General features: G+C 46.3%; 1 protein-coding gene across 4 annotated transcripts; it reads right to left on the bottom strand.

Annotated features, from left to right (window-relative positions):
* Positions 1 to 647: 647 nt before the first annotated feature.
* PGLYRP4 (peptidoglycan recognition protein 4) lies at positions 648 to 12629 on the bottom strand. 4 transcript variants are annotated; one of them, XM_008539505.2, is made up of 9 exons: positions 12244 to 12629; positions 11588 to 11682; positions 10538 to 10645; positions 9919 to 10120; positions 8444 to 8562; positions 6998 to 7150; positions 5569 to 5767; positions 2486 to 2604; positions 648 to 1904 (listed from the first exon to the last, which is right to left on the bottom strand). In XM_008539505.2, the coding sequence occupies exons 2-9, from the start codon at positions 11634 to 11636 to the stop codon at positions 1726 to 1728; spliced, it is 1128 nt and encodes a 375-aa protein (XP_008537727.1). In that variant the 5' UTR covers positions 11637 to 11682; positions 12244 to 12629; the 3' UTR covers positions 648 to 1725. The 4 variants fall into 4 exon arrangements, with proteins under 4 accessions (XP_008537727.1, XP_008537728.1, XP_008537726.1 ...); XM_008539506.2 differs by having other exon boundaries at positions 7043 to 7150; positions 12233 to 12616; XM_008539504.2 differs by having other exon boundaries at positions 12233 to 12588.
* Between the last annotated feature and the right edge of the window lie 10457 nt (positions 12630 to 23086).

Genomic DNA, 23086 nt, shown 5'->3' with positions numbered 1-23086 from the left:
TGGTGCTGCCAGAAGCATTGCGTGCAAGGTGGCACATCCATATCAAGTATCTGTCCTGGCCGCTAAACCTACCACAAGGTAATCAGCCTATTGCCAGGCGGTAGCTGGACCTCCCAGGTAACAGCCTCAATTGGGAACTCATCATTGGCCTCTGCCACTGGCAGGTTTGACATTCAACAGAAGTGGTAGCCAGATGAGTTTAGCGAATAGATATTCATTGTTGTTGAGCCCAGGTATAGCCTTCATCTCTGCCACATGAGTCCCTTGAGCAAGTACCCAGGTGTTTAGTGAAATAGACTAAAATCATCTTATTCACCTGATTTTTAAGACTCTGCTCTGCAACAAATACCTTTTGATGAGCATTCACGTGGGACACCGATTGTCCAATCTTACTCTTTCCAGTCCTTGGTCATCAGGCCAAACCATTAGCCACTGCCCATAGGAGACATCTTATCATGCAGGCAAAGCAAGAAATACATATACTGCTTGAAATTCTGCTCATTTAGAGGGGAGCATGTGGACAGGAAGAAATAGATGGAGGAGCAGTGTTCAGGGAACATGTGAGTAAATCCCTTCAATAGGGAATCACAGCATGACTGGAGAATAGAAACACAGATCTTCCACAGTGTGGTCAAAATCTATGGCTCTTTATACACAATTTTTTTCCTTTTATTTATCCTATCAGTTTTCCTCTGTCTCTCCTACCCCTTTTTCCAGACCAAGACCCAGAAAAAACAAAGAACACATCTTCTGCTTCCAATAAGAGATTGAAGAGCCCGGGCAGGGAGGGCTGCAGAATCCCATGACTCTGGGTCCTCGCTCAGCCCAACGTCCAGAGGGCTTGGCAGGCAAGAGAAGGCAGCAGGCACTGGATTGACTTGTGTGAACACAGCCCGGACGTGGGCCTGGAGGAGTGCAACGTCCCTGCCCTCAGAAGCTCAGAGAGGACAGGGACACAGAACTCTAGAGACACAGCAAACATTCCAGAAAAGGAACCAAAGCCAGCTCTGGCCCAGGACTGGGAGGGAACAGGAACAGAGAAAATGTTGGTGGGATGGGGGACTGTCCAGGAAGGCATCCCCAGAGAGGGGACGACAGAGGAAACTGGCAAGGGACTTGATCCACTTATTCATTTCGTCATCCATTTCTTCAACAAACATCTGTCACACTTACTGGCTTCTAGATACTGCTGAAAAACTGAAGACACAGAAAGGAATAAAACCGGATGACCTCACAATCCAGTGGCGAGAACAGACACGTCTATAAAAAATTGAGCCCTGAACTCAGGGCTGCATCCAAATATGACAAGTCAGCATGTGGGCAGAGAGGAGGGGCTGGGCATTGACCTGGCTCATGGGTGAGGTTGGGGGCTGCCAGGCAGACAGCAGGGGAAGGCACACCAGGCAGAGGGGTGTGAGCAAAGGGAATGAGAAGTCAAACGTGGACCAGCCTAGATTCTCACCTGGCTGAGGAGGTGGGTGCCCAGGGGAGAGGAAGATGAGGAGAGAGGAAGGCTGGGCCCAGACTCAGAGGGCTGGGAATGCCCAGCTATGGGGTTTGGAGGATGCTGGAGGATGCCAGCAGGAGAGGACCATACTAACCCAAGACAGGAGGGGTAGTGGCAGGGAGGGGACACGAGGAGTTGAGCTAGGATGGAGGGTGAAAGCATGGGCGGCTAGAAGCCGGGTGGCAGAGGGAGCAGCCTCAGAAGGAGCAGGGGCTCCCTCAGTGTTTGAAATGAGGCCAGGAGCTGATGATGTTGTACAAAGCCTGCCCAGGAGACAAGGTTTTGATAAGATCACTCTGTGCCACCAGCAGGTAGTTGGGATCCAAATATCCCTCATCCACTGCACACTGGATCAGGTTCTGGGCTGCCTCCAGGGCTGCAGCATTGGGCGGGGTACCTGCAAAACACAGCTGGCCAGTCAGTTATAGGATTCCAGAGCACCCTGCCCGGGACAAGACACACTCCTAGATCCCTCCCCGACCCACCCAAACCACCAAGATAGCATATCTACTGTTGCCAGCTACTCTATAGGGACAGACAGAAAACCAAGTCAAGATTTCAGATTCCTCTGCACCAAAGTTCTTCCTGAATCAGAAGAGCAGAGCCTGAGATAATATACACAATTATTACATCAAATTTTAAGCTGGGAAAATCCAGCATTTGCAAGCACTAAAATGATGCCTGAGTCTGATATCGTTGTCTTCCGTGTCAGATATTCTCCCTCAAACACCATATGGTCGTGAGCCACATAATGACATTTCGGTCAACAATGGACCACATATACGACAGTGATCCCATAAATTAGTACCATATAACCCAGGTGTGCAGTAGGCTATATCATCTAGGTTTGTGTAAGTACACTCTATGCTGTCCACACAAGGACAAAATTGCCTAAGGATGCATTTCTCAGAACGTATCCCTGAGGTTAAATGATGTGTGACTGTACAATGACCACTACTGCCCAAAGCATCCACTTACCTGAGAAGGTGCCCATGAAGGCGATGCCCAGGGCAATGTCATTGTAGCCAGCAGTGTGGGAGCCTTGGACATTCCAGCCCACTCCTTCATAAAGGACACCATCCTGGCCCACGAGGAAGCTAGAGGACAGCAAGGGGAGATGGAGATCAGCATGAAAGAAAGATACTCTGGGATTGTTTCCTTCACTCATTCATGCCTTTACTCATCAAACGTTGATTAGCTATTGAATTCTAAGCACTGGATTGTAAAAAAGACAGAGTCCTTGCCAGTAGTGTGCTAGCAAACCAGCTCACACGGGGGAGATGGAAGAGCAAGAAGCCCAGATTTGTAGCCTTTGCTGATTTCTCTGGTGTAAAACTCCCAGCATGGCTGATTACGGGCTACCAATGATTTAACAACTGGTTCTCGAAATTCCTGAATCTCCGCCAATCCACTCTCATGAGCCCATCTGGCTCCAACACCACTGCTGCCCCCAGTAGCTCTCAGTCTATGAAGAAAAAAGGATGACAGTGTGCCACCTGGCCTTTCACACTTCACCTATGGAACTGCTTCCCCCAAGGTGACCTGTGACCTCCATACGACTAAGTATAAAACACATTTCTCTGATGGTACCTTACCTTATCCCTCTACATGTGCCCTGCAGACCCCTCCCTTGCAGCTTCTCAAGCATTCTCTCCCCTCAGCTCCCATCCACTGCACTTTCCCAGCTGTCTTCTTCTCTGGCTTCTGCGCCTCAGACTTCGCTGCACCTCGTCTTCCTGTGCCCTTTCCTGTACATGTGGGGTTCCTCAGGATGCTGCCCTAAGCCCTCTCCTCTTCTCACTCGACACGATCTCCCAGGACTAACCCATCCGCTACCTTTGCTTCAGTTGCCACTCAGGAAAGTCCACTTGTCCATATCTGGACCCACCTTCTTCCCCACCTGTTCTGCCTTCTGGGACCCCCATCTTGGTGAAAGGCACCACCACCCATCCTCTAATCAGCCCCAGCCAGAAATACAGGCATCAACCACCGGCTTCACCCACTGCTTCTCCCAACCACTCTCCCTCATTGACCCCTGCACCCTCTTCATGAACCACCAACATTCATTGACCTCTTAGATTCCTCCGCTCCTCTCCATGGCAGCTGCCAGCCCCCAGCCATATCACCACCTGTCTTGCTTGGATTGCTGCACAGTCCTCGGATTGATCTCCCCACCACCAGTTTTGCCCTTTTCCTCTCCATTCCTGAAGTTGTGAGTGGCCTTCTAATACAAATCTTATATCAAACCCTGCTGCTTTCAGCCCTTGTAACAGAGTCCAAACCCCCCAGCTTAAGTGACAGGATCTTTCATGATAAGGCCCCTGTTTTCCTCCCTAGCCTCACTTCTCACCATACCCCTCTTTGGCATCTATTTTTATCATGATAAAATTCTCTCAGCTCCTCAAAGCCACCATGCTCAGTTCTGCATCCAGGCCTTTCCACAGAGGTCCTTTCCCTCTGCCTGAAACACTCCTCTGTCCTCTGACCAGCTCCCACTCATCCCTAAGGTCCCAGCTGATACGTTACTCCCTGCCCTAGCGCTTCCTTTACATCCATTCCCTCAGAAACCTAATGAGTGTTTCAAACGCTTCCTGTTTACACCCTGTGCATCCTCTATCATAACCCCTAATGGACTCTATTAGGATTTATTTGTGTAATTATCTTTCTCTTTCACCAGACTATTAGCCCAGAAGGTAAGGACCATATCTGAGCAACACCTGATGGCGTCCCCAGAGCAGAGCCTAATGTCCACACAGAGCAGGCACTCAATCATGTTCTCAGTGGGTTAATTTATACCAAGTGGGTGTTTTCTCCTGACTGCAGACCATCTCAAGGTAAGCAAACAGCATGGTCACTGAGTTATGATACAGGGGACACAACAAAAGGCCAAAGCCAAGGGACAGGAAACTGCCCTCTGAAACCTGAATGGGAAAAGGGAAAGGACCTCCCTCAGCCTATATCATTTTCCAGTGTTGGATTTCCAAATTTATAGTCAATTCTCAGGTATCCACTCTAATTGAAGAGAGCAATTCTGCAAAAATTCTGCATAGCAGGATCTAGCAAAGCATGTGGTAGGCTCCAATAGATGATAGATCCTGGAGAAAAAGTTTTCTCCTATCTTCAAAGGGTTGTTACTAAAATGGGAACAGAGAGAGGAGAGGCAGTCAGCCCAGAAGCATATGCCAAGTAATGGTAAATCCATCTAAGGCAGGGTCTCTGCGCACAGGTTGGTGGTTGCACCCTGCACAGAGGAGCCTGGCTTTGGGGCAAGTAGGGATTAAAGTCCAGCTGCACCAGCTAAGCCGTGAAGAGCCCTAGGAAAGGGCTTCTTTGATTGTTGTGCACCATTATGCCATCTGGGCCAGTGGTGGCCCATCCTAACACTTAAAATTCAGTGTGACTGTTTCTGTACATTAGATGGCATCCAATCCCAGACATCTTATCCACAAGCTCTGAGAGCATCTTTCAAGAAGTTTCTACTCTCCCATTAGGTTAGTGCCTTCTCTATTAAAGAATTACAGGCCTTCGCATTAGAGAAATAAAAAGGTATTATCTGGTCTCTCCCCTGCCTTGAAACAGGAAAGATATTCTCCCAAGAAGGTTGAGAGCTCCCAGATGCAGAGGAACAGTCTAGCACCAAGGAGACACACTTCAGGTTGTGGCCAAACTGAGGGGCAGAGCCTGAGCCACTGAGTAGTGGGAAGCTATTACAGGAAAAAGGCACAACCTTTAGATTATCCTTTCTACAGGTTTAACAGTCTTGCATGCATACAACTTCCTCTAATATCTTTTCAGCAGAGCCTTGGCCTCCATCATGTCAATATATGACCTTTAAAAAGGACACACGACTGGAGAACATGCTCGAGAGGAATGACCACTCCTTTAGCTATATCCTAACTAGGACCCACCCAGGGTTGTGTGAGAAATCAACGTGGTTATACATGGAGCACCTCTCGTATGGTGAGCACTCAGTAAATGTTAGTTCCCTTTCCCCTCCTTTTCAGAGGTTCAGGGTCTGCCCACAATGGAAAAGAAGCCCTCATGTCCTCAGGTTGACTTACTTATACCCAATGTCGCAGGAGTTGAATCTGTCCATCAAGAGGGACTGGATATCTTGGACCAGCAGGCGGCACTCATCAGACATGTTGCAGACTCTCCCAGAGGTGTGGATGATGATGACGTACTTAGCCGGGAGGTTCATCTTGGGGCAGTGGGTCTCCCTGGCCTCCCAATCAGACCGAGGGACAATGTAGGGGCAAGCTGTGGTGGGGCAGGAAAACATGGACGTGAGGATTCATTTTGCCCACCCTTGTCACCACCTTACTACTGAACATCCTCACCACCCTCTGGGCATCCTGACCTGACCCTGACTGTGGAATTCAAGAGATCCCAGCAGCTCTCAGAACAGCCCATCTGGGAACAGCGTAAGTCTGCATAGAGGGATTGGACTCAAGAGGCAGGAACCATAAACCTGTGGGTTATAACCCAAAAAATAGAACCCAGAGGACAGTGGGAATGTTGATCCTGAGGGGACATGGATGCTTTATTCCAAGAGCATGGTGTGCTTATTTATCTGCAGGATTGTCTCGTGTGTGTGTGTGTGTGTGTGTGCATGTGTACAAGTGGAACAGAGCCTTTTGGAGAAATCAGCTGAATTTTCATCTGAAGACATGTCTTTGAAAGTTACTTATAGTCCACAAAATTCTCTTTCAAAGTAAGCAGTTATTAATATTGAAAGATGGCACCAATCCAAAGGCAGAGATCAAGTTTACTCAGAGCTTTAATATAATAGAGTTAATTTTCTTTACAACTTTATTAAGCCCCAGAAAAGGCTGTAAGTGCTCATTAATTATACTGATTTTGATGTTCCTGCGTGTTAAACCCAAAATCTACCTTTTATCTGCTTTTTATTACCTAAATTATGTTAAAATCTTCCTCTGAATTCAGTGTAAGCAGTGACTTAAGCACTTCAGTCTATCAGCATTGTTCTAGTTTTTGTGTTCAGAAAGATGTGCGTTTGTGCTTGTGTGTTCGTATATCCCATCCCTCTCCATGGTTCTTTTTTCCTCCACAGCACTTTTCACTATAAAACATACCAAATATTTCACTTGTTTATTTCTTTATTGTCCTTCTCTCCCTCTAGATTGAAACTCCATGGGGCCACTGTTCCCGTGTCTTTCCTTCCTTGGAATATCCTCAGTGACTAGCAGGTGCTCAGTAGATGATTGTTGAATGATTGAAGAAGTGAGTGCACATATATTACACCAGAGATAGTGCATGGCTCTATCATTCTAGGAATATGAAGGATAAAGACATGACCTGAAAGGTCCCACTCGAGGTTTGCCAGTCCTAAAGTTTCAGAGAGCTAGGTGACCATTTGCCTGTCAAAATGAATCCAATGGTAGCCTGACTGGAAGGGTCACTCCCATGGTGTTTGGAAGTTGGTGGCGGGGACTCTGGAGGGAGGCCCAGCGGGCCTGAAGGCCTTACCTTTCTTTGGACTTGCCTTCTGCAGAGGGGCCAGGCAGTCCTCACCTTTCACAAGAAGTGGCTGAACATACAGAGATGACAGGTGGCCCTTCCGGACAGCAGAGGAGATCAGGCCTTCCATGGCTGACAGGGCAGCAGGGCTGGGACTGTGGCCTGGAAAAAGGTGATCTGTGGGAAACCTTGGTCTGGCCTGAGTTTCAGGGGGCTGTGGGAAAGGATGGGATGCCTTGCCAACCCCTGCATAGCTGTTGCAGGGGAATAGGCTCATCCCCCAGGTCGGAAAGCCTGAGAGTCAAAGACCGACTTAGACAGAGACTCGGTGGCCCAAGGCGAAGACTTTTCCCAATGACCCACCAAGATCTCATTCATCCTCTTTCTCTCTGTCTCTGTGGAACAGCTGGAAGGCGGTGTCATGCTCAAGGGCACCCACCTGACCGGGTCAGGGTTTCCCATCAGTAGAGGCCCTTCCAGGCACATGCTGGTCTCTTTACCTGCATTAACTTCTTTAATCTACACCACAACCCTCTGAGGTAGATTCTATTGTTAACCCCATCGCTCACAAAGAGCAACTTGAGCCTCTAGGAAATAACATGCTCAAGGTTCCACAGCTAACAAGGTGATGCCCAGGAGGCAAAGAGTGGTCATGAAAACAAACCAAGCTGAACACAAAGAGTCTTCTGGTGTCCTGGAAACCACCCTGGAGATGGAAATGGAAGATATAGGCTCATGCTCTGATTCCTCTCCTTACAGCTGTGTCACCTGGGTCACCCACCTCTCTGAAACTCAGGCTGTACCTTTGTGTCTTAGTGACCATGAAATTTCTCTGGACCATCTCAAAGGGTATTGTCAGGGGACAATGAGAAACTAGATGTGCAAGAGCTTTGTTACCAGTCAAGGGTGCAGAAAGTCAATGGATGGTCCTGGAGTATGTATGTAGGATGAGGGTGGAGTGGGGCCACAATGAGACTAGAAGAAAGCGGAAGGGACTCAGGGATCAGAGCCCTCAAGTGGTTTTTAATAATTGCATAGAAAATCTTGGAGTGAGAAAGATGGAAGGAGAGGCTCCTAGCAGGAAATAAGAAAGCACAGCCTGGCGCTACAGAAGTGATAGAGCTAGAGAGGAATATGTGATAGTCATTGACACAAAAGTGAGAGCTGAAGTGATCCTTCCAAGATGAGAGTGGGAGGAGAATAAGGCTGTGGGGAGAAGACTGGCTAGCACCTGCACTGTGAGATGGCCAGAGGAAAAGGATTCTGCTACAGATGCCGCAGAGGGATCCCAGAGCAGTAGGAGGAGGACCACTAACGCCATTCATGGAAGTCAGGGGAGAGGAGAATTCCAGGAGAGAGTGGATCATCAGGGAAGTATGAGAAGGGTGAGGAGACAGTCTGGAGACAAAGAAGTAGATAACTCTTCCGAGAAGGGACAGCTGAGATGACCATTACCTTCCTTGGTGCCGAAGAAGGCAAAGCCCAGGGAGATGTTGTTGTAGCCCTGGGTGTGCATGCCTTGGATGTCCCAGCCAATACCTTCATACACTCTGCCATCGTCCCCAACCAGGAAGCTGTGGGGCAGGGTAATACAGGTTTAGTGGCTGGCACATGGCACATCCCTGCAAGAGGAACCACTTACCCAGCCTCCAAAGGGAGAAGGGCTCCAGCCACATTCCCTAAAGAGAATTGGCATGGACTCATCCCAGATGACGGAAAGACCAAGTCACTTATACTCATCCTGAGAATTCAGAAGCACCCACCCCTATGCTCCCCACCTCCCTCCCTTGTTCAAATGCCAGGGTTTTATATAAGTCATCCTGCACACTCAGAAGGAGAAGAGGTCCTGGAGCCTCCACAGTAACTAACACAAACCCAACCACACAATGTAAGCTTCTTCTCAGCTTTCACATTTCCTCAAACATGGCCTCCTCCTTCCTCCAAAATGCATACTGCCCGTGTAATCTCCACGCAGCCTGTTCATGTGGTTTCTCCCTGCCAGGGTGACTGTCTTACATAGACTTCCCAGGAAGGAGAGCCTCAGACAAGGACACGGATGCCCAAAGTTTATTCAGGAAGGGATCCCTTGAAGTCAGAGTGAGGGAACAAGGAGAGTGAGTGGAACAAAGTGGGTGGAACTGAGCTGGCTTCACCATGGCCACCTGGGTCTCAGTCCCTCTGCCGACACGTGACCTTCCAAGTAACCGTGTGTATGCACCTTAGAATTGCCCCTTAGAAGGACTTGGGTCTAAGGAAGTTATATACAACTCCTGCTCCCCGGGGGGCATTAACTCCCCTTCACTCTCAGAGTCTTGAATGAAAGCCTGAAGCAGAAAAGAGAGAGATGCAGTGGGGACTTGTGGCAGAAAGCCATCACCACGCACAGGAGCTATCCACCCTAGCGGAAGTCAGAGATGGGCCAAGGGTATGTGGTCCTAGGCACCAAAATGGTCTACGAGAGTGACCTCTGGGGTATGAGATGCCTCACCCAGGTGAAAGCGCCTTCGTGCAGTGTAGTGGGACAGGCGATGGGCAAAGAACCAGTTTTGAGCTTGGTCCCATCGCCCACAGCATGGGGACAGTAACACCTGCCCTACAACCTCACACATCGTCGGTGGAGCAAACGCACTCATGCGCATGGAAGTCATTGGTAACCTGCCATGTGCTGTGTGGCAGGGGAGAGGCAAGCAGAAAGTATAGTTATTACTTAACCTTCCTTGCTTCCTTTTAGGAGATCTCAGAGTCAAGGACCTCATAAAAATTCCAAAGGATTTGGAATTTTAAAGAGTTTTTTACTGTTTTATTCACTACAAACCCCATATAACCTCAACTGGAAAATGAGGAAAACAGTGATAAGAAGGAATGAGAGAAACACCCTAAGGAGAAGCTTTGACCACGTGCTTCCACGTGCCTCCAGCCCAGCCTCTTACTTGTAGGCCACGTCACACCAGCTGTTGTTGTGCACATGATGGGCCTGCAGTTCCCGCAGCCTCTGACTACAGACAGTCTGGTTGTGACACTCCAGTCCAGGGACGTGGTGCGTGACAAGAAAATTCACTGGAGAGGTCAGGTGTGTGCCACAGCCAACAGCTTCCACCCCCCACTCCTTGCGAGAGACCACAGTGGAGATATCTGTAGCAGAATCACAGGGGAGTGCATCTTGTCCCATTGCTGCCGCATTAGGCCCCTGGGCCATACAAGCCTTCTAGACTGTGTCTGCCCCATGGTGGTGAGAGAGCCCTAGGAAGAGGTCTTCAGCCAGGGGGCAGCCCTCCTCTTCTCACTTCCACATCCTCATTTCACTTCTACTCGCCCCCAGGTTGGGGGACCTGTGAGTGCAGAGGCTACCTCTCCCTTTCCTGGGTTTCGGATCCCTCCCAGCACCACCTCCAGCCCCCAAGGCCCATGGCCATCTGTGCAGGTGGTTTGCCAGTGCACCTCTCTGCATCTCAGCCCCATCTGCCCCCATCCCAGCCACAAGTGGCTGTCAGATCTGAGCAACACTTCTGATCACATGAGAAACTCCAGCCAGTCTTCAGGCCTCCTCACCATTGACACCGAGTTTGCCTTTTTCAATGAGCTGGGTGATGTTGCCAAACAGGTACCGAAGCCCCTCTGACATGCGTTTAGCTCGTGTTGCATCCCAGGGGGAATCACCTGCAAAGGAATATTCCACTCGGCATCAATCCTCAGAGAGCCCTAGAATGAGCCATCTCAGGGGCACAGGCTCAGGCCAGAAGTGGCCACCTACTCTCCACAACCCGTCTGCCTTCCCAGATCCCCAAGCCCTCTCAGGAGGCTGACCTCCAGGCTGACCAGAGGACCACCTCCAATAGCAGCACGTGGCGTGGTTTTCTCCAACACCAACCCTAAGTTATCCCCCAGGAATACAGTCAAATAGCCAAGGGTAGGGAGTCGGAAATATTGTCCTTTACTCATCAGCTGTATCTATACACACAATCGGCGAAAAAAAAAAAAAAAAAAAAAAACAGCCAACCTGGAAATGCATCCAGACACTTCAACCACCACATCCTCTCTCGTGTGGATTTACCTAATGGAAGCTACAGGCGAGACTATGTGCAGAAGGGATCAGAACAACTTGCGCAAACCAAGTCAGTTGTTCTGGAGGGGATAGATTTGGGGGGCACTTGCTATGCCCACGCTCCTGTGGGAGGGACCATGGGAATGACATCCTACCCCCAAGGAACTTTTTCTTAGTGACAAGCACAAACCCCAGTCATAGGCTGACTCTGGTTGACATGATAATAATACAAATAAGATCATTGTTCCCATTGCCCAAATGCAAAGTCTTTCATGTGCATTATTGCATTTAACCCTCACAACAAGCTTGGGAGATCATAACTTTGTCTGAATTGTCATGTGGGAAAATTAGGGGTGAAAGAGTTGAATAACTTGTTTGAAATCTTTGCTGGAGGAGAGGCAAGGATTTGAACCCCAGTCTATGGACTCGCAGTCCTAAGTTCTAAATGCAAAGCTATTCTTTGTCCCTGAGAGAGAGCAAGCATTTAAAGAATTCCTATTATGAGACTTTAGGATGATCCTTCTCAGTTACTCTCTGATCTAAGAAGGAAAACTTACCCCAGACCCCGAGACCCAGAACGGAAAAGACACGGAGCCACAGCAGCATCCTCACGTGGTCCCAGGACACCGACAGGGAGAGTGTAGAGACAGCCCTGGAAGAGAGGCTGACAGTTAACCCACCTGTGATCACTCTTCAAATGGGACAGCCATCTTACTGCACAGCACCCCTGTCTGGCTCCCTGCCACACTGTGGGTCTCCTGGAGGCCAGCACCTGGCCAGGCTTCTCTGGTCCCCAGCACATCTCAGGTGGTCATCGGATGGGGAAACACCCTCATCCTCTTTCCCTGGGCAACTTGATTTCATTGAGTGCCTACTATGTGCAAGGCCTGTGTGGACATTGGCACATTCAGTCTTATTTAATCCTCACACTAACCCTGCAATGTAGGATCGCTGATCCCCACTCTTAAAGAGGAGACTGCAAGATCCAGGAATACCAGGACCAAGAAATCCAAAGGCACATGGATGGGTCTAGTACAGAGAACTCCTTCCCAGGGGGGGACAGGGTGAGCTGAGGGAGTACAGGACTGGGAGTGCCCCAGGTCTGGGGCCTAGGACATTTCCTGATCTTAACACCCCACCTGGCAGAATCCTGTCCCTCTGATGGGAGAGGGCTTCTCAAGAAGAAACACACTCACACTCACCCCAGAAGTACCTGTGGGTCCCGTGCTGTCCCAGACTCAAAGGTCAGGGTGCAGGCGGCTCGCCCCTCATTGGCTGGCAGTTCCTCCCTTACAGACTTGGCCCTGGCCCTGCCCTTCTCCAGTTGCAGCCTCCTCTGGCCTTCACTCTCCCGCGCACTGGAGGGCACTCCCTCCCTGGGAAGGAACACTGGGGCTCTGGCTTTCCAGAGAGAAGGGGAAAGCCCAGGATCCCTAACGAAAGGTAGAGAAGAAGAGAAGGGCAGAGTTCTGAAGCTCCGAGCCAGTGTTGTCCACACCGCCGAGAGGAACTCAGTGAGACAGACTCAGGCTGAGAGCAAGGGACTCGCCCTGTGAATAAGCCCAGGTACCTCCTCCCTGGGAAAGGACGAGATTGCCCAATGCTCCCTGAGCTCCTTCCTCGTCCCCAGCCCTCTGGAAGCCCGGCCAACCTGGAGGTGCCTGAGGCACCTGGGGTAGTGTCCCAACATCTGGAGACTTGCTCCCTGTGGAGACAGATCTGCTCTAGGAGTGCGAAGACTGTGGGTGGAGGTCACTCACCAACGCCCTGCCCCACACGTCCCCTTCCACCTGGGTCACCAGCAGGGGCAGGATGGAGGCAGAGCAAGAGAAAGGGACATTCCAGGAGGCAGCACACAATGTGTCGTCACCACTAGAACTTATTCTGACCCTGTGGCCGGCTGGCCCATTCATCCTCCACCCCCAGCTCAGCATCATTCTGTCACCCACTCAGGATGCTTCCTACAAACCAGGATCTCCAGCCCCTTGCCCACTCCCAGCTCAATGCCACATTAGCGTCATCACCCAACATGTTCCACAGTCTGCAGCTCTGGTCTCCCTGAGTCCTTGAATCTCCACAGGGGAAACTCCACATGACACTTTCCACACGTGCAGTAGGCCATGTGCCTCCACAGGGACCTGCCGGGGCTCTCACCTCCCAGCATGGGGGAGACAGCCTCCTGAGACTGCTGGATGGCCCTTTCTGAGGGAATGCCCCAAATCCACACAGGGTGCCCTGAGTGGAGCTTCAGTCTCACCCTCAGCCCCAGAGTCCCCAGAAAAGCCCCCTCGAAGGGACCCCTCGAATATGCCAGTTCAGCCTACTATTCTCTCGAGTTGATCCACCCAGGCCCAGGGCTGGAAAGAAAGGCCCAGGAGCAGTGTGAGGAGAGCAGGGAGGTTCGTGAGCTTGTCCAGGGGCAAGGGTGCAAGTGGGGCAGCCCTGGAGACAGAGATGGATGAGATGAAGAACTGAAGCCTGGGGACCAATTCTGTAGGCACATGTAGCATTCCCGAACCTTGTGACTTGCTCTGCTTTTCCATGCCTCTGCGGTCTCTCCATCCTGCCTGGTAGTAAAACTCTAACAATGAGAAGGCCTAGGGGCTCGGCTTCGGGGCATCAAGTCAGGGAGCTGAGGAGAGTGGTTCCCTTCTGCAGAGAGGCTTGGAGAATAGGAAGCGCAGGGAGAGACTGGGTGGTGGCTTTCTGAGTGAAGAGAAAGCAAGTAGAACCTGGGGCCCCATCCCGAGACCAACAAATTCTTAGGGACTAACAGGCCGAGAGGCTCCCTGAGGCAAACGCCTGTTCTGGATGAGGGCATCAGAAGGGAGGAAGAGTTCAGTGTGGCTGTCCCTCTCTGGTTCTGTGCACTTAGGACTAAAATCCTAACAGGACCTGCTAGGTTATGAATGACTAGGCCCTGCTCACCCTCCCCAGCCCTCTCTCACCTCTTTCTGCCAGAGCAGCTCCCTTCCTGAGCATCCCCACCTCACTCCTCACTCGGGCCTGAGGCTCCACAGCATGCTGGCTTCTTCCAAGAGGTCTCCTGTGGAAAAGAAGGAAAGGAAAAGAAAAGCAGGTGGGCACACATGTGTGCTTCAAGTAATGCATCGCCTAAGGCAGTGATTCTCAAAGAGTGGTCCGGGGAACCTGGGCCATTGAGGTCAACGCTATTTCCAGAACAGTATACCCTGAACCACCCACCACAGGAAGCTCCCTGCAAACCAAGACTCCCCGGGTCCTCCTCTTCATCACTGCTGATACTTACACTGTGACACAAAATCAACAGTGGGTAAAACTGCGAGTGTCTTAGCAAGAGCCAAGGTGGTGACCCCAAACTGTGCAAGCCATCACTGCATTCCTCACAGTGGATTCTTCCAAAAAGAAAAAAAAGTTTTATTTGAGAATGTTCTTGATGAAGTAGTGAAAAGTGTTCATTTTATTAGACCTCAACCATGGTCGTCTCAAGGAAAAGCACTTGTGTGATGGAGTCAACAGAGCTGGACTAGCTACTTTTTTCATGGAACATACTTTTTACTTGAAGGAACAAATAATAGCCCAACTGTGGATATTCATGCTAGGGTACAGGTAGCAGACATCTTCTCAAAAATGAACAGAGTGAAACTTCACTTTAAGGAAAACAACAAATGAGATTTGTTAGCATAATAAAATTGGAGCTTTCAAGCATAGATTAGAATTTTGGAAAATTTGTGTCTACTACCATAAGTTGACAGCCTCCCAATGCTTAAAGACTTTTCTGACGTGATCAATGGTGGTGTTAATAAATGTGATTTTGTGTGTACATGTTAGATAGAGAAATGTGTCTGCATTTGGAAGATGTGGATAACTCAGTTAAACAGTGTTTTCCAAATGACCAATAGGTGAAGTTATAAAATCACGCCCGGATAAAAGATGCTTTCAAATTTCGTGATAGACCCCAAGGATTCCTTGATATGGTTTCAGATTCTATATTGCAACTAATCTTTAAAAAACTTCCACTTGCTGAGTTTTGGTGGGTTATCAAAGAAGACTACCGACAATGACTTCTAAAGACTATTAATATATTCCTCCCCTTTCCAACTACGTATCTGTATGAGGCTGGATTCTTTGCATTTCTTCAACGGAAACAACATATACAACACACTGAATGCCGAATTAGATATGAAAACCCAGCTGTCTTCTTTTAAACAGATGTGCAAAAATTTTAAAAGTTATGTCACTCTTTTCAGTAGCTTCTTTTGGGAGCATATAATTATTTTTCGTTTAAAAAATGCATTAATATATAATGGGTTTACTACTTTAAGTGAATTAATAAGTACTGTAAAATTTTAATATTTCTAATATTGTTAATGTTAAAAGATGTAACAGTTATTTTGTTTATGTATCCCACATAAACAAAAGCTCCGTGGATACTCAATAATTTTTCAAGCGTGAAAGAGTCCATAACGAAAAGATTGAGAAGGCAGTAACGCCGCAGGCTGTCCTGATGCAGGTGGCCACAAGGGGGCAGCACGCACTCTGATAATGCCAGGGCTGCCTTTCACCCGCAGGAGTCTTCCTCCATCTCCCTATCACCTTCACACCTCCTCACTTCCTTTTTTACCTTCTCTGCATTCTACCTTATTGCACAACTTCTTAATTACAGGAAACAATAGTCCAGACATTGATTCCATCAAAACCAAGTCACCCACATATTATGCTGCAAGCGTTTATTAGATGTCTCTCATATCCAGGGACGAGTAAACACCAGAACCCTCGCTCTCAAAGACTTAACAACCTTGTGAGGGAGGTGGACCCAAAGGCTAGGAGTTAGAATGCCAGCATGGTAACGTATGTGAAAGCCCCTTATTTTCTTTAAGGGCCTGAATACTTCAAAGGGATTCCCGAGAGGCAGAGGAAGCCAACAGCGAGATACCGAGATACTCTTCCAGGAATTTCTGGAAGGATCTGGAACCTCGGGAACATAATGAGAACAAAAACCAGTTTCTGCAAAAGACAGAACAGGAGAAGGATTGGGAAAACAGAACCAGGGAACAGAAAATGGAACACCAGATTTTTCTGTTTGGAAGGTAAAGTCTCCCAGAAATCATGAGGGTTGTGGGAGAAGCCAGCCAAGGAGGAGGCAGGAAGAGTTGTTAGACTTGGGAACACTGTGGTCAAGGATCTAGGAAGCCAGGTTACTGGAGGGGCCTCACTGTGGATGCCAGAATAGCGCAGCAGGGGGCAGGGAACCGGCTGCTGTGAGCAGGGTGTCTCAGAGACCTCAGGACAGACGTCAGTGAAAGCCCGAGGATGCAAAGCGGTGGTCAAGGCTTGGTGTAGGCTGAGCCCAAAGGTGCAGGACAGTGGTCTGAAGTTACCCGTGAATAATTTCTCTGAGCCATTCTAATGCACCAGAGACACAGACTAGGCAGCAGGAGGACAGGGGAGGCCAGGGGGGCTGTGGTCAGGAGTCCAGTTCCAGAAACCTGCATGGAAGAGCATCTGGGAATTCTTGGCGGGGCAGAAGTAAAGAGGGCAGCAAGGAGGAAGGGAGAGAGTGGAGGAAGAGGCAGCAGGTTGTAGCTGGAAGGGGCTGGGCCCCAGGCTCCAGCTGCCCTGTGGGGAGGAGGAACCTGACTTCATCTGCGGGGGGAGTAGCAGGTAAATGGAGAGTCAGAGCCCTGGAGCCACCAGGCTGTGGTCTTTGTGGAGCTCTCCAAGGTTCCATCAAACCAGGAGTCAGCACTAGAAATAACTTAGAAGCCAGCTGATCCAAACCCCTGACTTAATGGATAAGAAAATGAAGGTCCAGATATGGAAGTGACTTTCAAAGCCCACCCAGCAAGGCTGGCAGAGCTATAACTAGAACCCAGCTCTCGGCCCCTCTCTCCGCTGTAAGCTTTCAACCGGGGTCCCATAGACTAAAGGATACAGAGACTGGGGAAGCCCCACTGTGTGCCTGGTACAATACCGGTTATAGCGCCTGACTTAATATCAACAACTTAGAAGGGGCACACTTCCCTGAAGGACAAGGGCAGGACTCCTGCAGAAAAAGGGACAGACACAGAGCCACCCTTGGTCCCGGGCCTGGGGGAGGAGCGTGGCGACAGGACTGGAGCTGTGGGAGCCTCTGCCTGCTTGCTTGTTTGCCTATTGGTTAACGCAGCTGAGGAAATCAGACCCTTTCCTTCCCATGGCAACCTGCAGGGTCACTGTCCAGAACTGGGAAAATTACCCTAATTCATGCCCTAGCAGGAGGCTCTGAGTTTCTCCAGGGAGAAGAACCCACTTCCCACCACCCCTCATCCCAACCTCTGGCCTTGGCTGGCACTAAGAAGGCTAGGAGGGGGTTGGGGCACCTATGTATCAAGACAGCAACAGTCAGCTCTGGATCAGCCTTGGCCATGCCCAGGCCTGGGCTAGCCTAGGACCATGGGGCCTGCTTTGGCCTTCTGATGGGAGGGAACCCACTGCCAGCATGGGATCCCCAAGCGCAGACTCCCATTTTTTATGAAGCCCTGTCCAGCCTCTCACTCCTGCCAACTGCGGATCCTATTCTGCTCCCCCACCCCATTTTACTTTCATCCTGAATCGAACTTTATGGTCACCATGGATGGCCCTGCAGATAACTTCTCTGTTCCTGAGCCTGGCACAGGGCTTTCCACACAGTGCTTCAGGGGAGGTGGGGTGCGTGGACAAGAGGGGGTGCATTTTCAAAAAGGCTACTCAAGAATTGACTGTATTAGGAAAAAACTAGAAGGAAAGATCAGAGTTTGATATAAGATTGTCTACACTTACCAAAAATTATGTTTTTTACAAAATAAGAGCATGTATTTTTTTATAACAAAAAAACTCTCCTCATTTTAGGGAAAAAAAATTACAATAAAGACAAAGGTTTTGAAAACAGACAAATTAGGGTTTGACACTTAGAAAAGTTACTCAACCTCTCTAAACTCATTTTCTTCATGTGCAGAATGGACGTCCTATTAGTATTCATGCCACAGGGCGTAGGATTAAATGTGGGTGTGTGTAAAGCAGTGTCTGGCATGTTGTGAGTACACAATACATGGTCACTTTTTAAACACACAGACTTTAGTTTTTAGAACAGTTTTAGATTCATGGGAAAGTTGAGAAGACAGTATAGACAGTTCCCATATAGCTGCACCCAGACTCCCATATTATTCTTTTCAATTATTTCACTGAAATCAGAAAGGTTTATAACATTGTGTAATTTCAGGTGTACATTATTATTTATCAATTTCTATGTAGACTGCATTGTGCTCACCACCAGTAGTCTAATTTTTATCCGTCACCATACATGCATGCCCCTTTACCGCTTTTGCCCACCCCTCAACCCCAGTCCCCTCCAGTAACCACTATTCTGTTCTCTTTATCCTTGTGTTTGTTTATCTTCCACATATGAGTGAAATCATGTGGTGTTTGTCTTTCTCTGTCTGGCTTATGTCGCATAACATAATTCCCTCAAGGTCCATCCATGTTGTTGCAAATGAGACAATTTTGTCCTTTTTTATGGCTGAGTAGTATTCCATTGTGTATATATACCACATCTTCTTTATGTATTCCTCAGTTGATGGGCACTTGGGTTGCTTCCATGTCTTGGCTATTGTGAATAATGCTGCAATGGACATAGGGGTGCATAAATCTCTTTGCATTGTTGACTTCAAATTCTCTGGATAAATACCCAGTAGTGGGATAGCTGCATCATATGATATTTCTATTATTAATTTTTTGAGAAATCTCTATACTGTTTTCCATGGTAGGTGCACCAGTTTGCACTCTCACCAGCAGTGCATGACAGTTCCCTTTTCTCCACATCTTCTCCAACATTTAATTTTTGTCTTGGTAACTATAGCCATTCTGACAGGTGTAAAAGGATATCTCATTGTAGTTTTGATGTGCATTTCCCTAATAATTAGTGACTTTGAATATCTTTTCATGTGTCTGTTGGCCATCTTGTTTGGAGAAATATCTGTTCATATCCTCTGCCCATTTTTTTTGATTGGGTTGTTTTCTTCTTGTTGTTGAGTTGTATGAGTTCTTTATATATTTTGGTAATTAACCACTTGTAAGATATGTGATATTTTCTCCAAGTTGGTGGGTTGTTTTTTCGTTTTGTTCATGGTTTCTTTTGCCTTGAAGAAGCTTTTTAATTTGATGTAGTCCCACTTGTTTATTTTTTATTTGTTTCCCTTGCTTGGAAGGGCATGGAGACCTAGTATTCGAAAAGATCCTTCTAAGCCTGATGTCAAAGAATATACTGCCTATATTTTCTTCCAGGAGTTTTATAGTTTCAGGTCTTACATTCAAGTCTTCAATCCATTTTGAGTTGATTTTTGTGTATGGTGTAAGATAATGGTCTACTTCCATACTTTTGCATGTGGCTGTCCAGTTTTCCCAACACCATTTGTTGAGAGAATTTCCTTTCTTCATTGTATTTTCTTGGTTCCTTTGCCAAAGATTAACTATCCATAGATGTGTGGTTTTATTTCTGGGCTTTCAATTCTGTTCCATTTATCTGTGTGTCTGTTTTTGTACCAGTACCATGCTGTTTTGACTACTATAGCTTTGTAGTATATTTTGAAGTCCAAGATTGTGATGCCTCCAGCTTTGTTCTTTTTTCTCAGGATTTCTTTGGCTATTTGAAGTCTTTTGTTTTTCCAGATAAATTTTAGGATTATTTGTTCTATTTCTTTGAAGAACGTTATTGGGATTCTCATTGGGATTGCATTGAATCTGTAGATTGCTTTTGGTAATATGGACATTCTAACTATGTTTATTCTTCCAATCCATGAGCATGGAATATCTTTCTATCTCTTTATGTCATCATCTACTTCTTTCAATAATGTCTTATAGTTTTCAGTGTATAGGTCTTTCATGTTGGATAACTTTTATTTCCTTTTCTTGCCTAATTGCTCTGGCCAAAACTTCCAGTGCTATGTTGAATAAGAGAGCAAGAGTGGGAACCCTTGTCTTATTCTTGTTCTCAGGGGGATGGCTTTCAGTTTTTCCTCACTGAGTGTGATGTTGGCTGTGGGTTTGCCATATACAGCCTTTATTATGTCATGTTGAGGTACTTTCCTTTTCCCCCCTTTTTATTGAGAGTTTTAAACATAAATTGATGTTGTATCTTGTCAAATGTTTTCTCTGCATCTTTTGAGATGATCATATGATTTTTATTCCTCATTTTGTTAATGTGGTATATCATGTTGATTGATTTGCAGATGATGAACCATCCCTGTGTCCCTGGTATAAATCCCGCTTGATCATGGTGTATGATCCTTTTAATGTATTGCTGTATTTGGATTGCCAATATTTTGTTGAGGATTTTTGCATCTATGTTCATCAGAGATATTGGCCTGTAATTTTCCTTCTTTGTGCTGTCCTTGCCTGTTTTGGTATCAGGGTAATGTTGGCCCCAGAATGAGTTAGGAAGAAGACCATCTTCTTCAATTTTTGCAATAGTTTGAGAAGGATAGGTATTAAATCTTCTTTGAATTTTTGGTGGAATTTTACAGAGAAGCCACCTGGTCCTGGATTTTTGTTTTTTGGGAAGTTTTGGATTACTGTTTCGATCTCTTTTTCTATTTGTATATAGAAGAAATCTCTATTTCTTCTTGGTTAAGTTTTGGGAGGTTGTATGAGTCTAAGAATTTATCTGTTTCTTCTAGGTTATCCAATTTGGGGGCATACAGTTTTTCATACTATTCTTTATAATCCCTTGTATTTCTGCAAAATCTGCTGTAATTTCACCTCTTTCATTTCTAATTTTATTTGAGCCTTCTCTCTTTTTTTCTTAGTGAGTCTGGCTTAAGGTTTGTCAATTTTGTTTATCTTCTCAAAGAATCAACTCTTAGTTTCATTGATCCTTTCTACTGTTTTTTTAGTCTCTATTTCATTTATTTCCATTGTAATTTTTATTATTTCCCTCCTGCTGACTTTGGGCTTCGTTCGTTCTTCTTTTTCTAGTTCTGTTAGGTGTAGTTTAAAATATTTTTTTGTTTGTAGAGATGGGCCTGTGTTGCTATGAATTGCCCTCTTATAACCACTTTTGCTGCATCCCACAGAGTTGGTATGTTGTATCTTCATTTTCACTTGTCTCTAGGTATTTTTTATTTCTCCTTTGATTTCTTTATTGATCCAATGGTTGTTCAGTAGCATGTTGTCTAGTCTCCACATATTTGTGGATTTCCCAGCTATTTCCTTGTAGTTGATTTCTAGTTTCATAGTGCTGTGGTCAGAAAAGATGCTTGATATGATTTCAATCTTCTTAAATTTATTGTTGCTTTGTTTGTTTCCCAACATATAGTTTATCTTTGAGAATATTGCATGTGCACTTGAGAAGAATGTGTATTATGCTCTTTTTGGATGGAATGCTCTCTCTATATATATCTATTAAGTCCACCTGATTAATTGTTTCATTTAAATCTGCTATTTCCTTATGACTTTCTGTCTGGATAATCTATCCATTGATGTAAATAGGATGTTGAGGTCTTCTATCATTATTGTGTTGCTGTTAATTTCTCCCCTTAGGTCTGTTAATAGTTGCTTTATATACTTTGGTGCTCCTGTGTTAGGTGCACCTGTATCTATGTGTTATATCCTCTTAGTGGAAAGTCCCTTTTATCATTATATATTTCCCCTCTTTGTCCCTCATGGTCATTTTTATCTTGAAGTCTGCTTTGTCTGATGTAAGTATGGCAACACCTGCTTTCTCTTGGTTGCCATTTGCTTGGAGTTATTATCTTCCATCCCTTCCCTCTGAGACTATTTTTTGTCTTTAGAGCTGAGATGTGTTTCATGGAGGCAGCATATTGCTGGGTCTTGTTTTCTAATCCATCCAGCTACTCTGTATCTTTTGATTGGACAATTTAATCCACTTACATTTAGAGTGATTACTGATGTATGAAGACTTAAAACTGCTATTTTAGCTCTTGTTTTCCACTTGTTCTATATTTCCTTTGTTTCTCTTCCTCTGTATTTCTGACTGTCCATTCATTTTGGTGTTTTTTTTTTTTTGGTGGAGATTTTCTCACTTTTCACTTTTTTTATGAATTGTGGCTCTGCTCTGATTTTTTGTTTAGTGGTTACTGTGAGGTTTGTATAAAACATCTCTTAGATGAGATAATCCATTTTCTGATAGCCTCTTCTCTCCATTAGCCTAAGCAGATTCCATCCCTTTCCTCTTCCTCTTCTGAGTTATTACTGTCACAAATTATTCTGTTTTGTGTTGTGAGTTTGTGACTCAGTCGAAGTGTTTACAGTTACTTTTGATGTTTTCCTTCCTTTATCTTTTAAGTTATAAATAAGTTTTTGCTACCCTGTTCTGAAAGATAGCTGTAGTTTTCTGATTCTTTCTATTTATCTCCTTACTCAAAGCTTTGTAGACCTTTGCCTTTTTGTTTCAGGTGTGAGGGCATCCCTAATCATTTCTTGTAGGGGACATCTCGTGGTGATGAACTCCCTCAGCTTTTGTTTACCTGGGAAAGCTTTTATTTCTCCATCATATCTGAAGGATAGTTTCACTGGATAGAGTATTCTTGGCTGAAAGTTTTTGTCTTTCAGTATTCTGAACATATCATTCCATTCTCTTTAGCCTGTAAGGTTTTTGGCCAAGAAATCCACTAAAAGCCTGATCGATGTTCCTTTGTAGGCTGTTTTACTCTGCCTTGCCACCCTTAATATTTATTTTTTCTTTGTCATTGACTTTTGCCAGTTTTAATATTAAATGCATTGGAGAAGGCCTTTTAGCATTGATATAATTAGAAGTTATATTGGCTTCATATGTTTGTAAGTCCAGTACCTTCCCCAGGTTTGGGAAGTTCTCAGCTATTATTTCTTTGAACAAACTCTCTGCTCCTTTCTCATACTCTTCTCTCTATGGAATACTTATAATCATTATGTTGTTTTTCCTAATTGAGCTAGATATTTCTCAAAGAATTCCTTCATTTTTTCTCCCTCCTCCTCCACCTAAAGCGCGTCTATATTTCTATCATCTAAATTACTAATTCTTTCCTCCACAACACCTGCTGTATTTTTTAAGGATTCTAGATTAT

The sequence above is a fragment of the Equus przewalskii genome, unplaced genomic scaffold (assembly GCF_037783145.1).
Source record: "Equus przewalskii isolate Varuska unplaced genomic scaffold, EquPr2 ChrUn-10, whole genome shotgun sequence".
Classification (NCBI taxonomy): domain Eukaryota; kingdom Metazoa; phylum Chordata; class Mammalia; order Perissodactyla; family Equidae; genus Equus; species Equus przewalskii.
Note: the sequence above shows the minus strand (reverse complement) of the source record. Positions and strands in the feature narration are given on the sequence as shown.

Coding starts and splice junctions, on each gene's coding strand:
- PGLYRP4 (XM_008539505.2), bottom strand. CDS start 11,636: ATGCTGCTGTGGCTCCGTGTCTTTTCCGTTCTGGGTCTCGGGGTCTGG. Junction 10,121..10,537: donor AGGCAAACTCGGTGTCAATG/GTGAGGAGGCCT, acceptor ATTCTGCTACAG/ATATCTCCACTGTGGTCTCT. Junction 1,905..2,485: donor CTTCATGGGCACCTTCTCAG/GTAAGTGGATGC, acceptor TGTGTTTTGCAG/GTACCCCGCCCAATGCTGCA.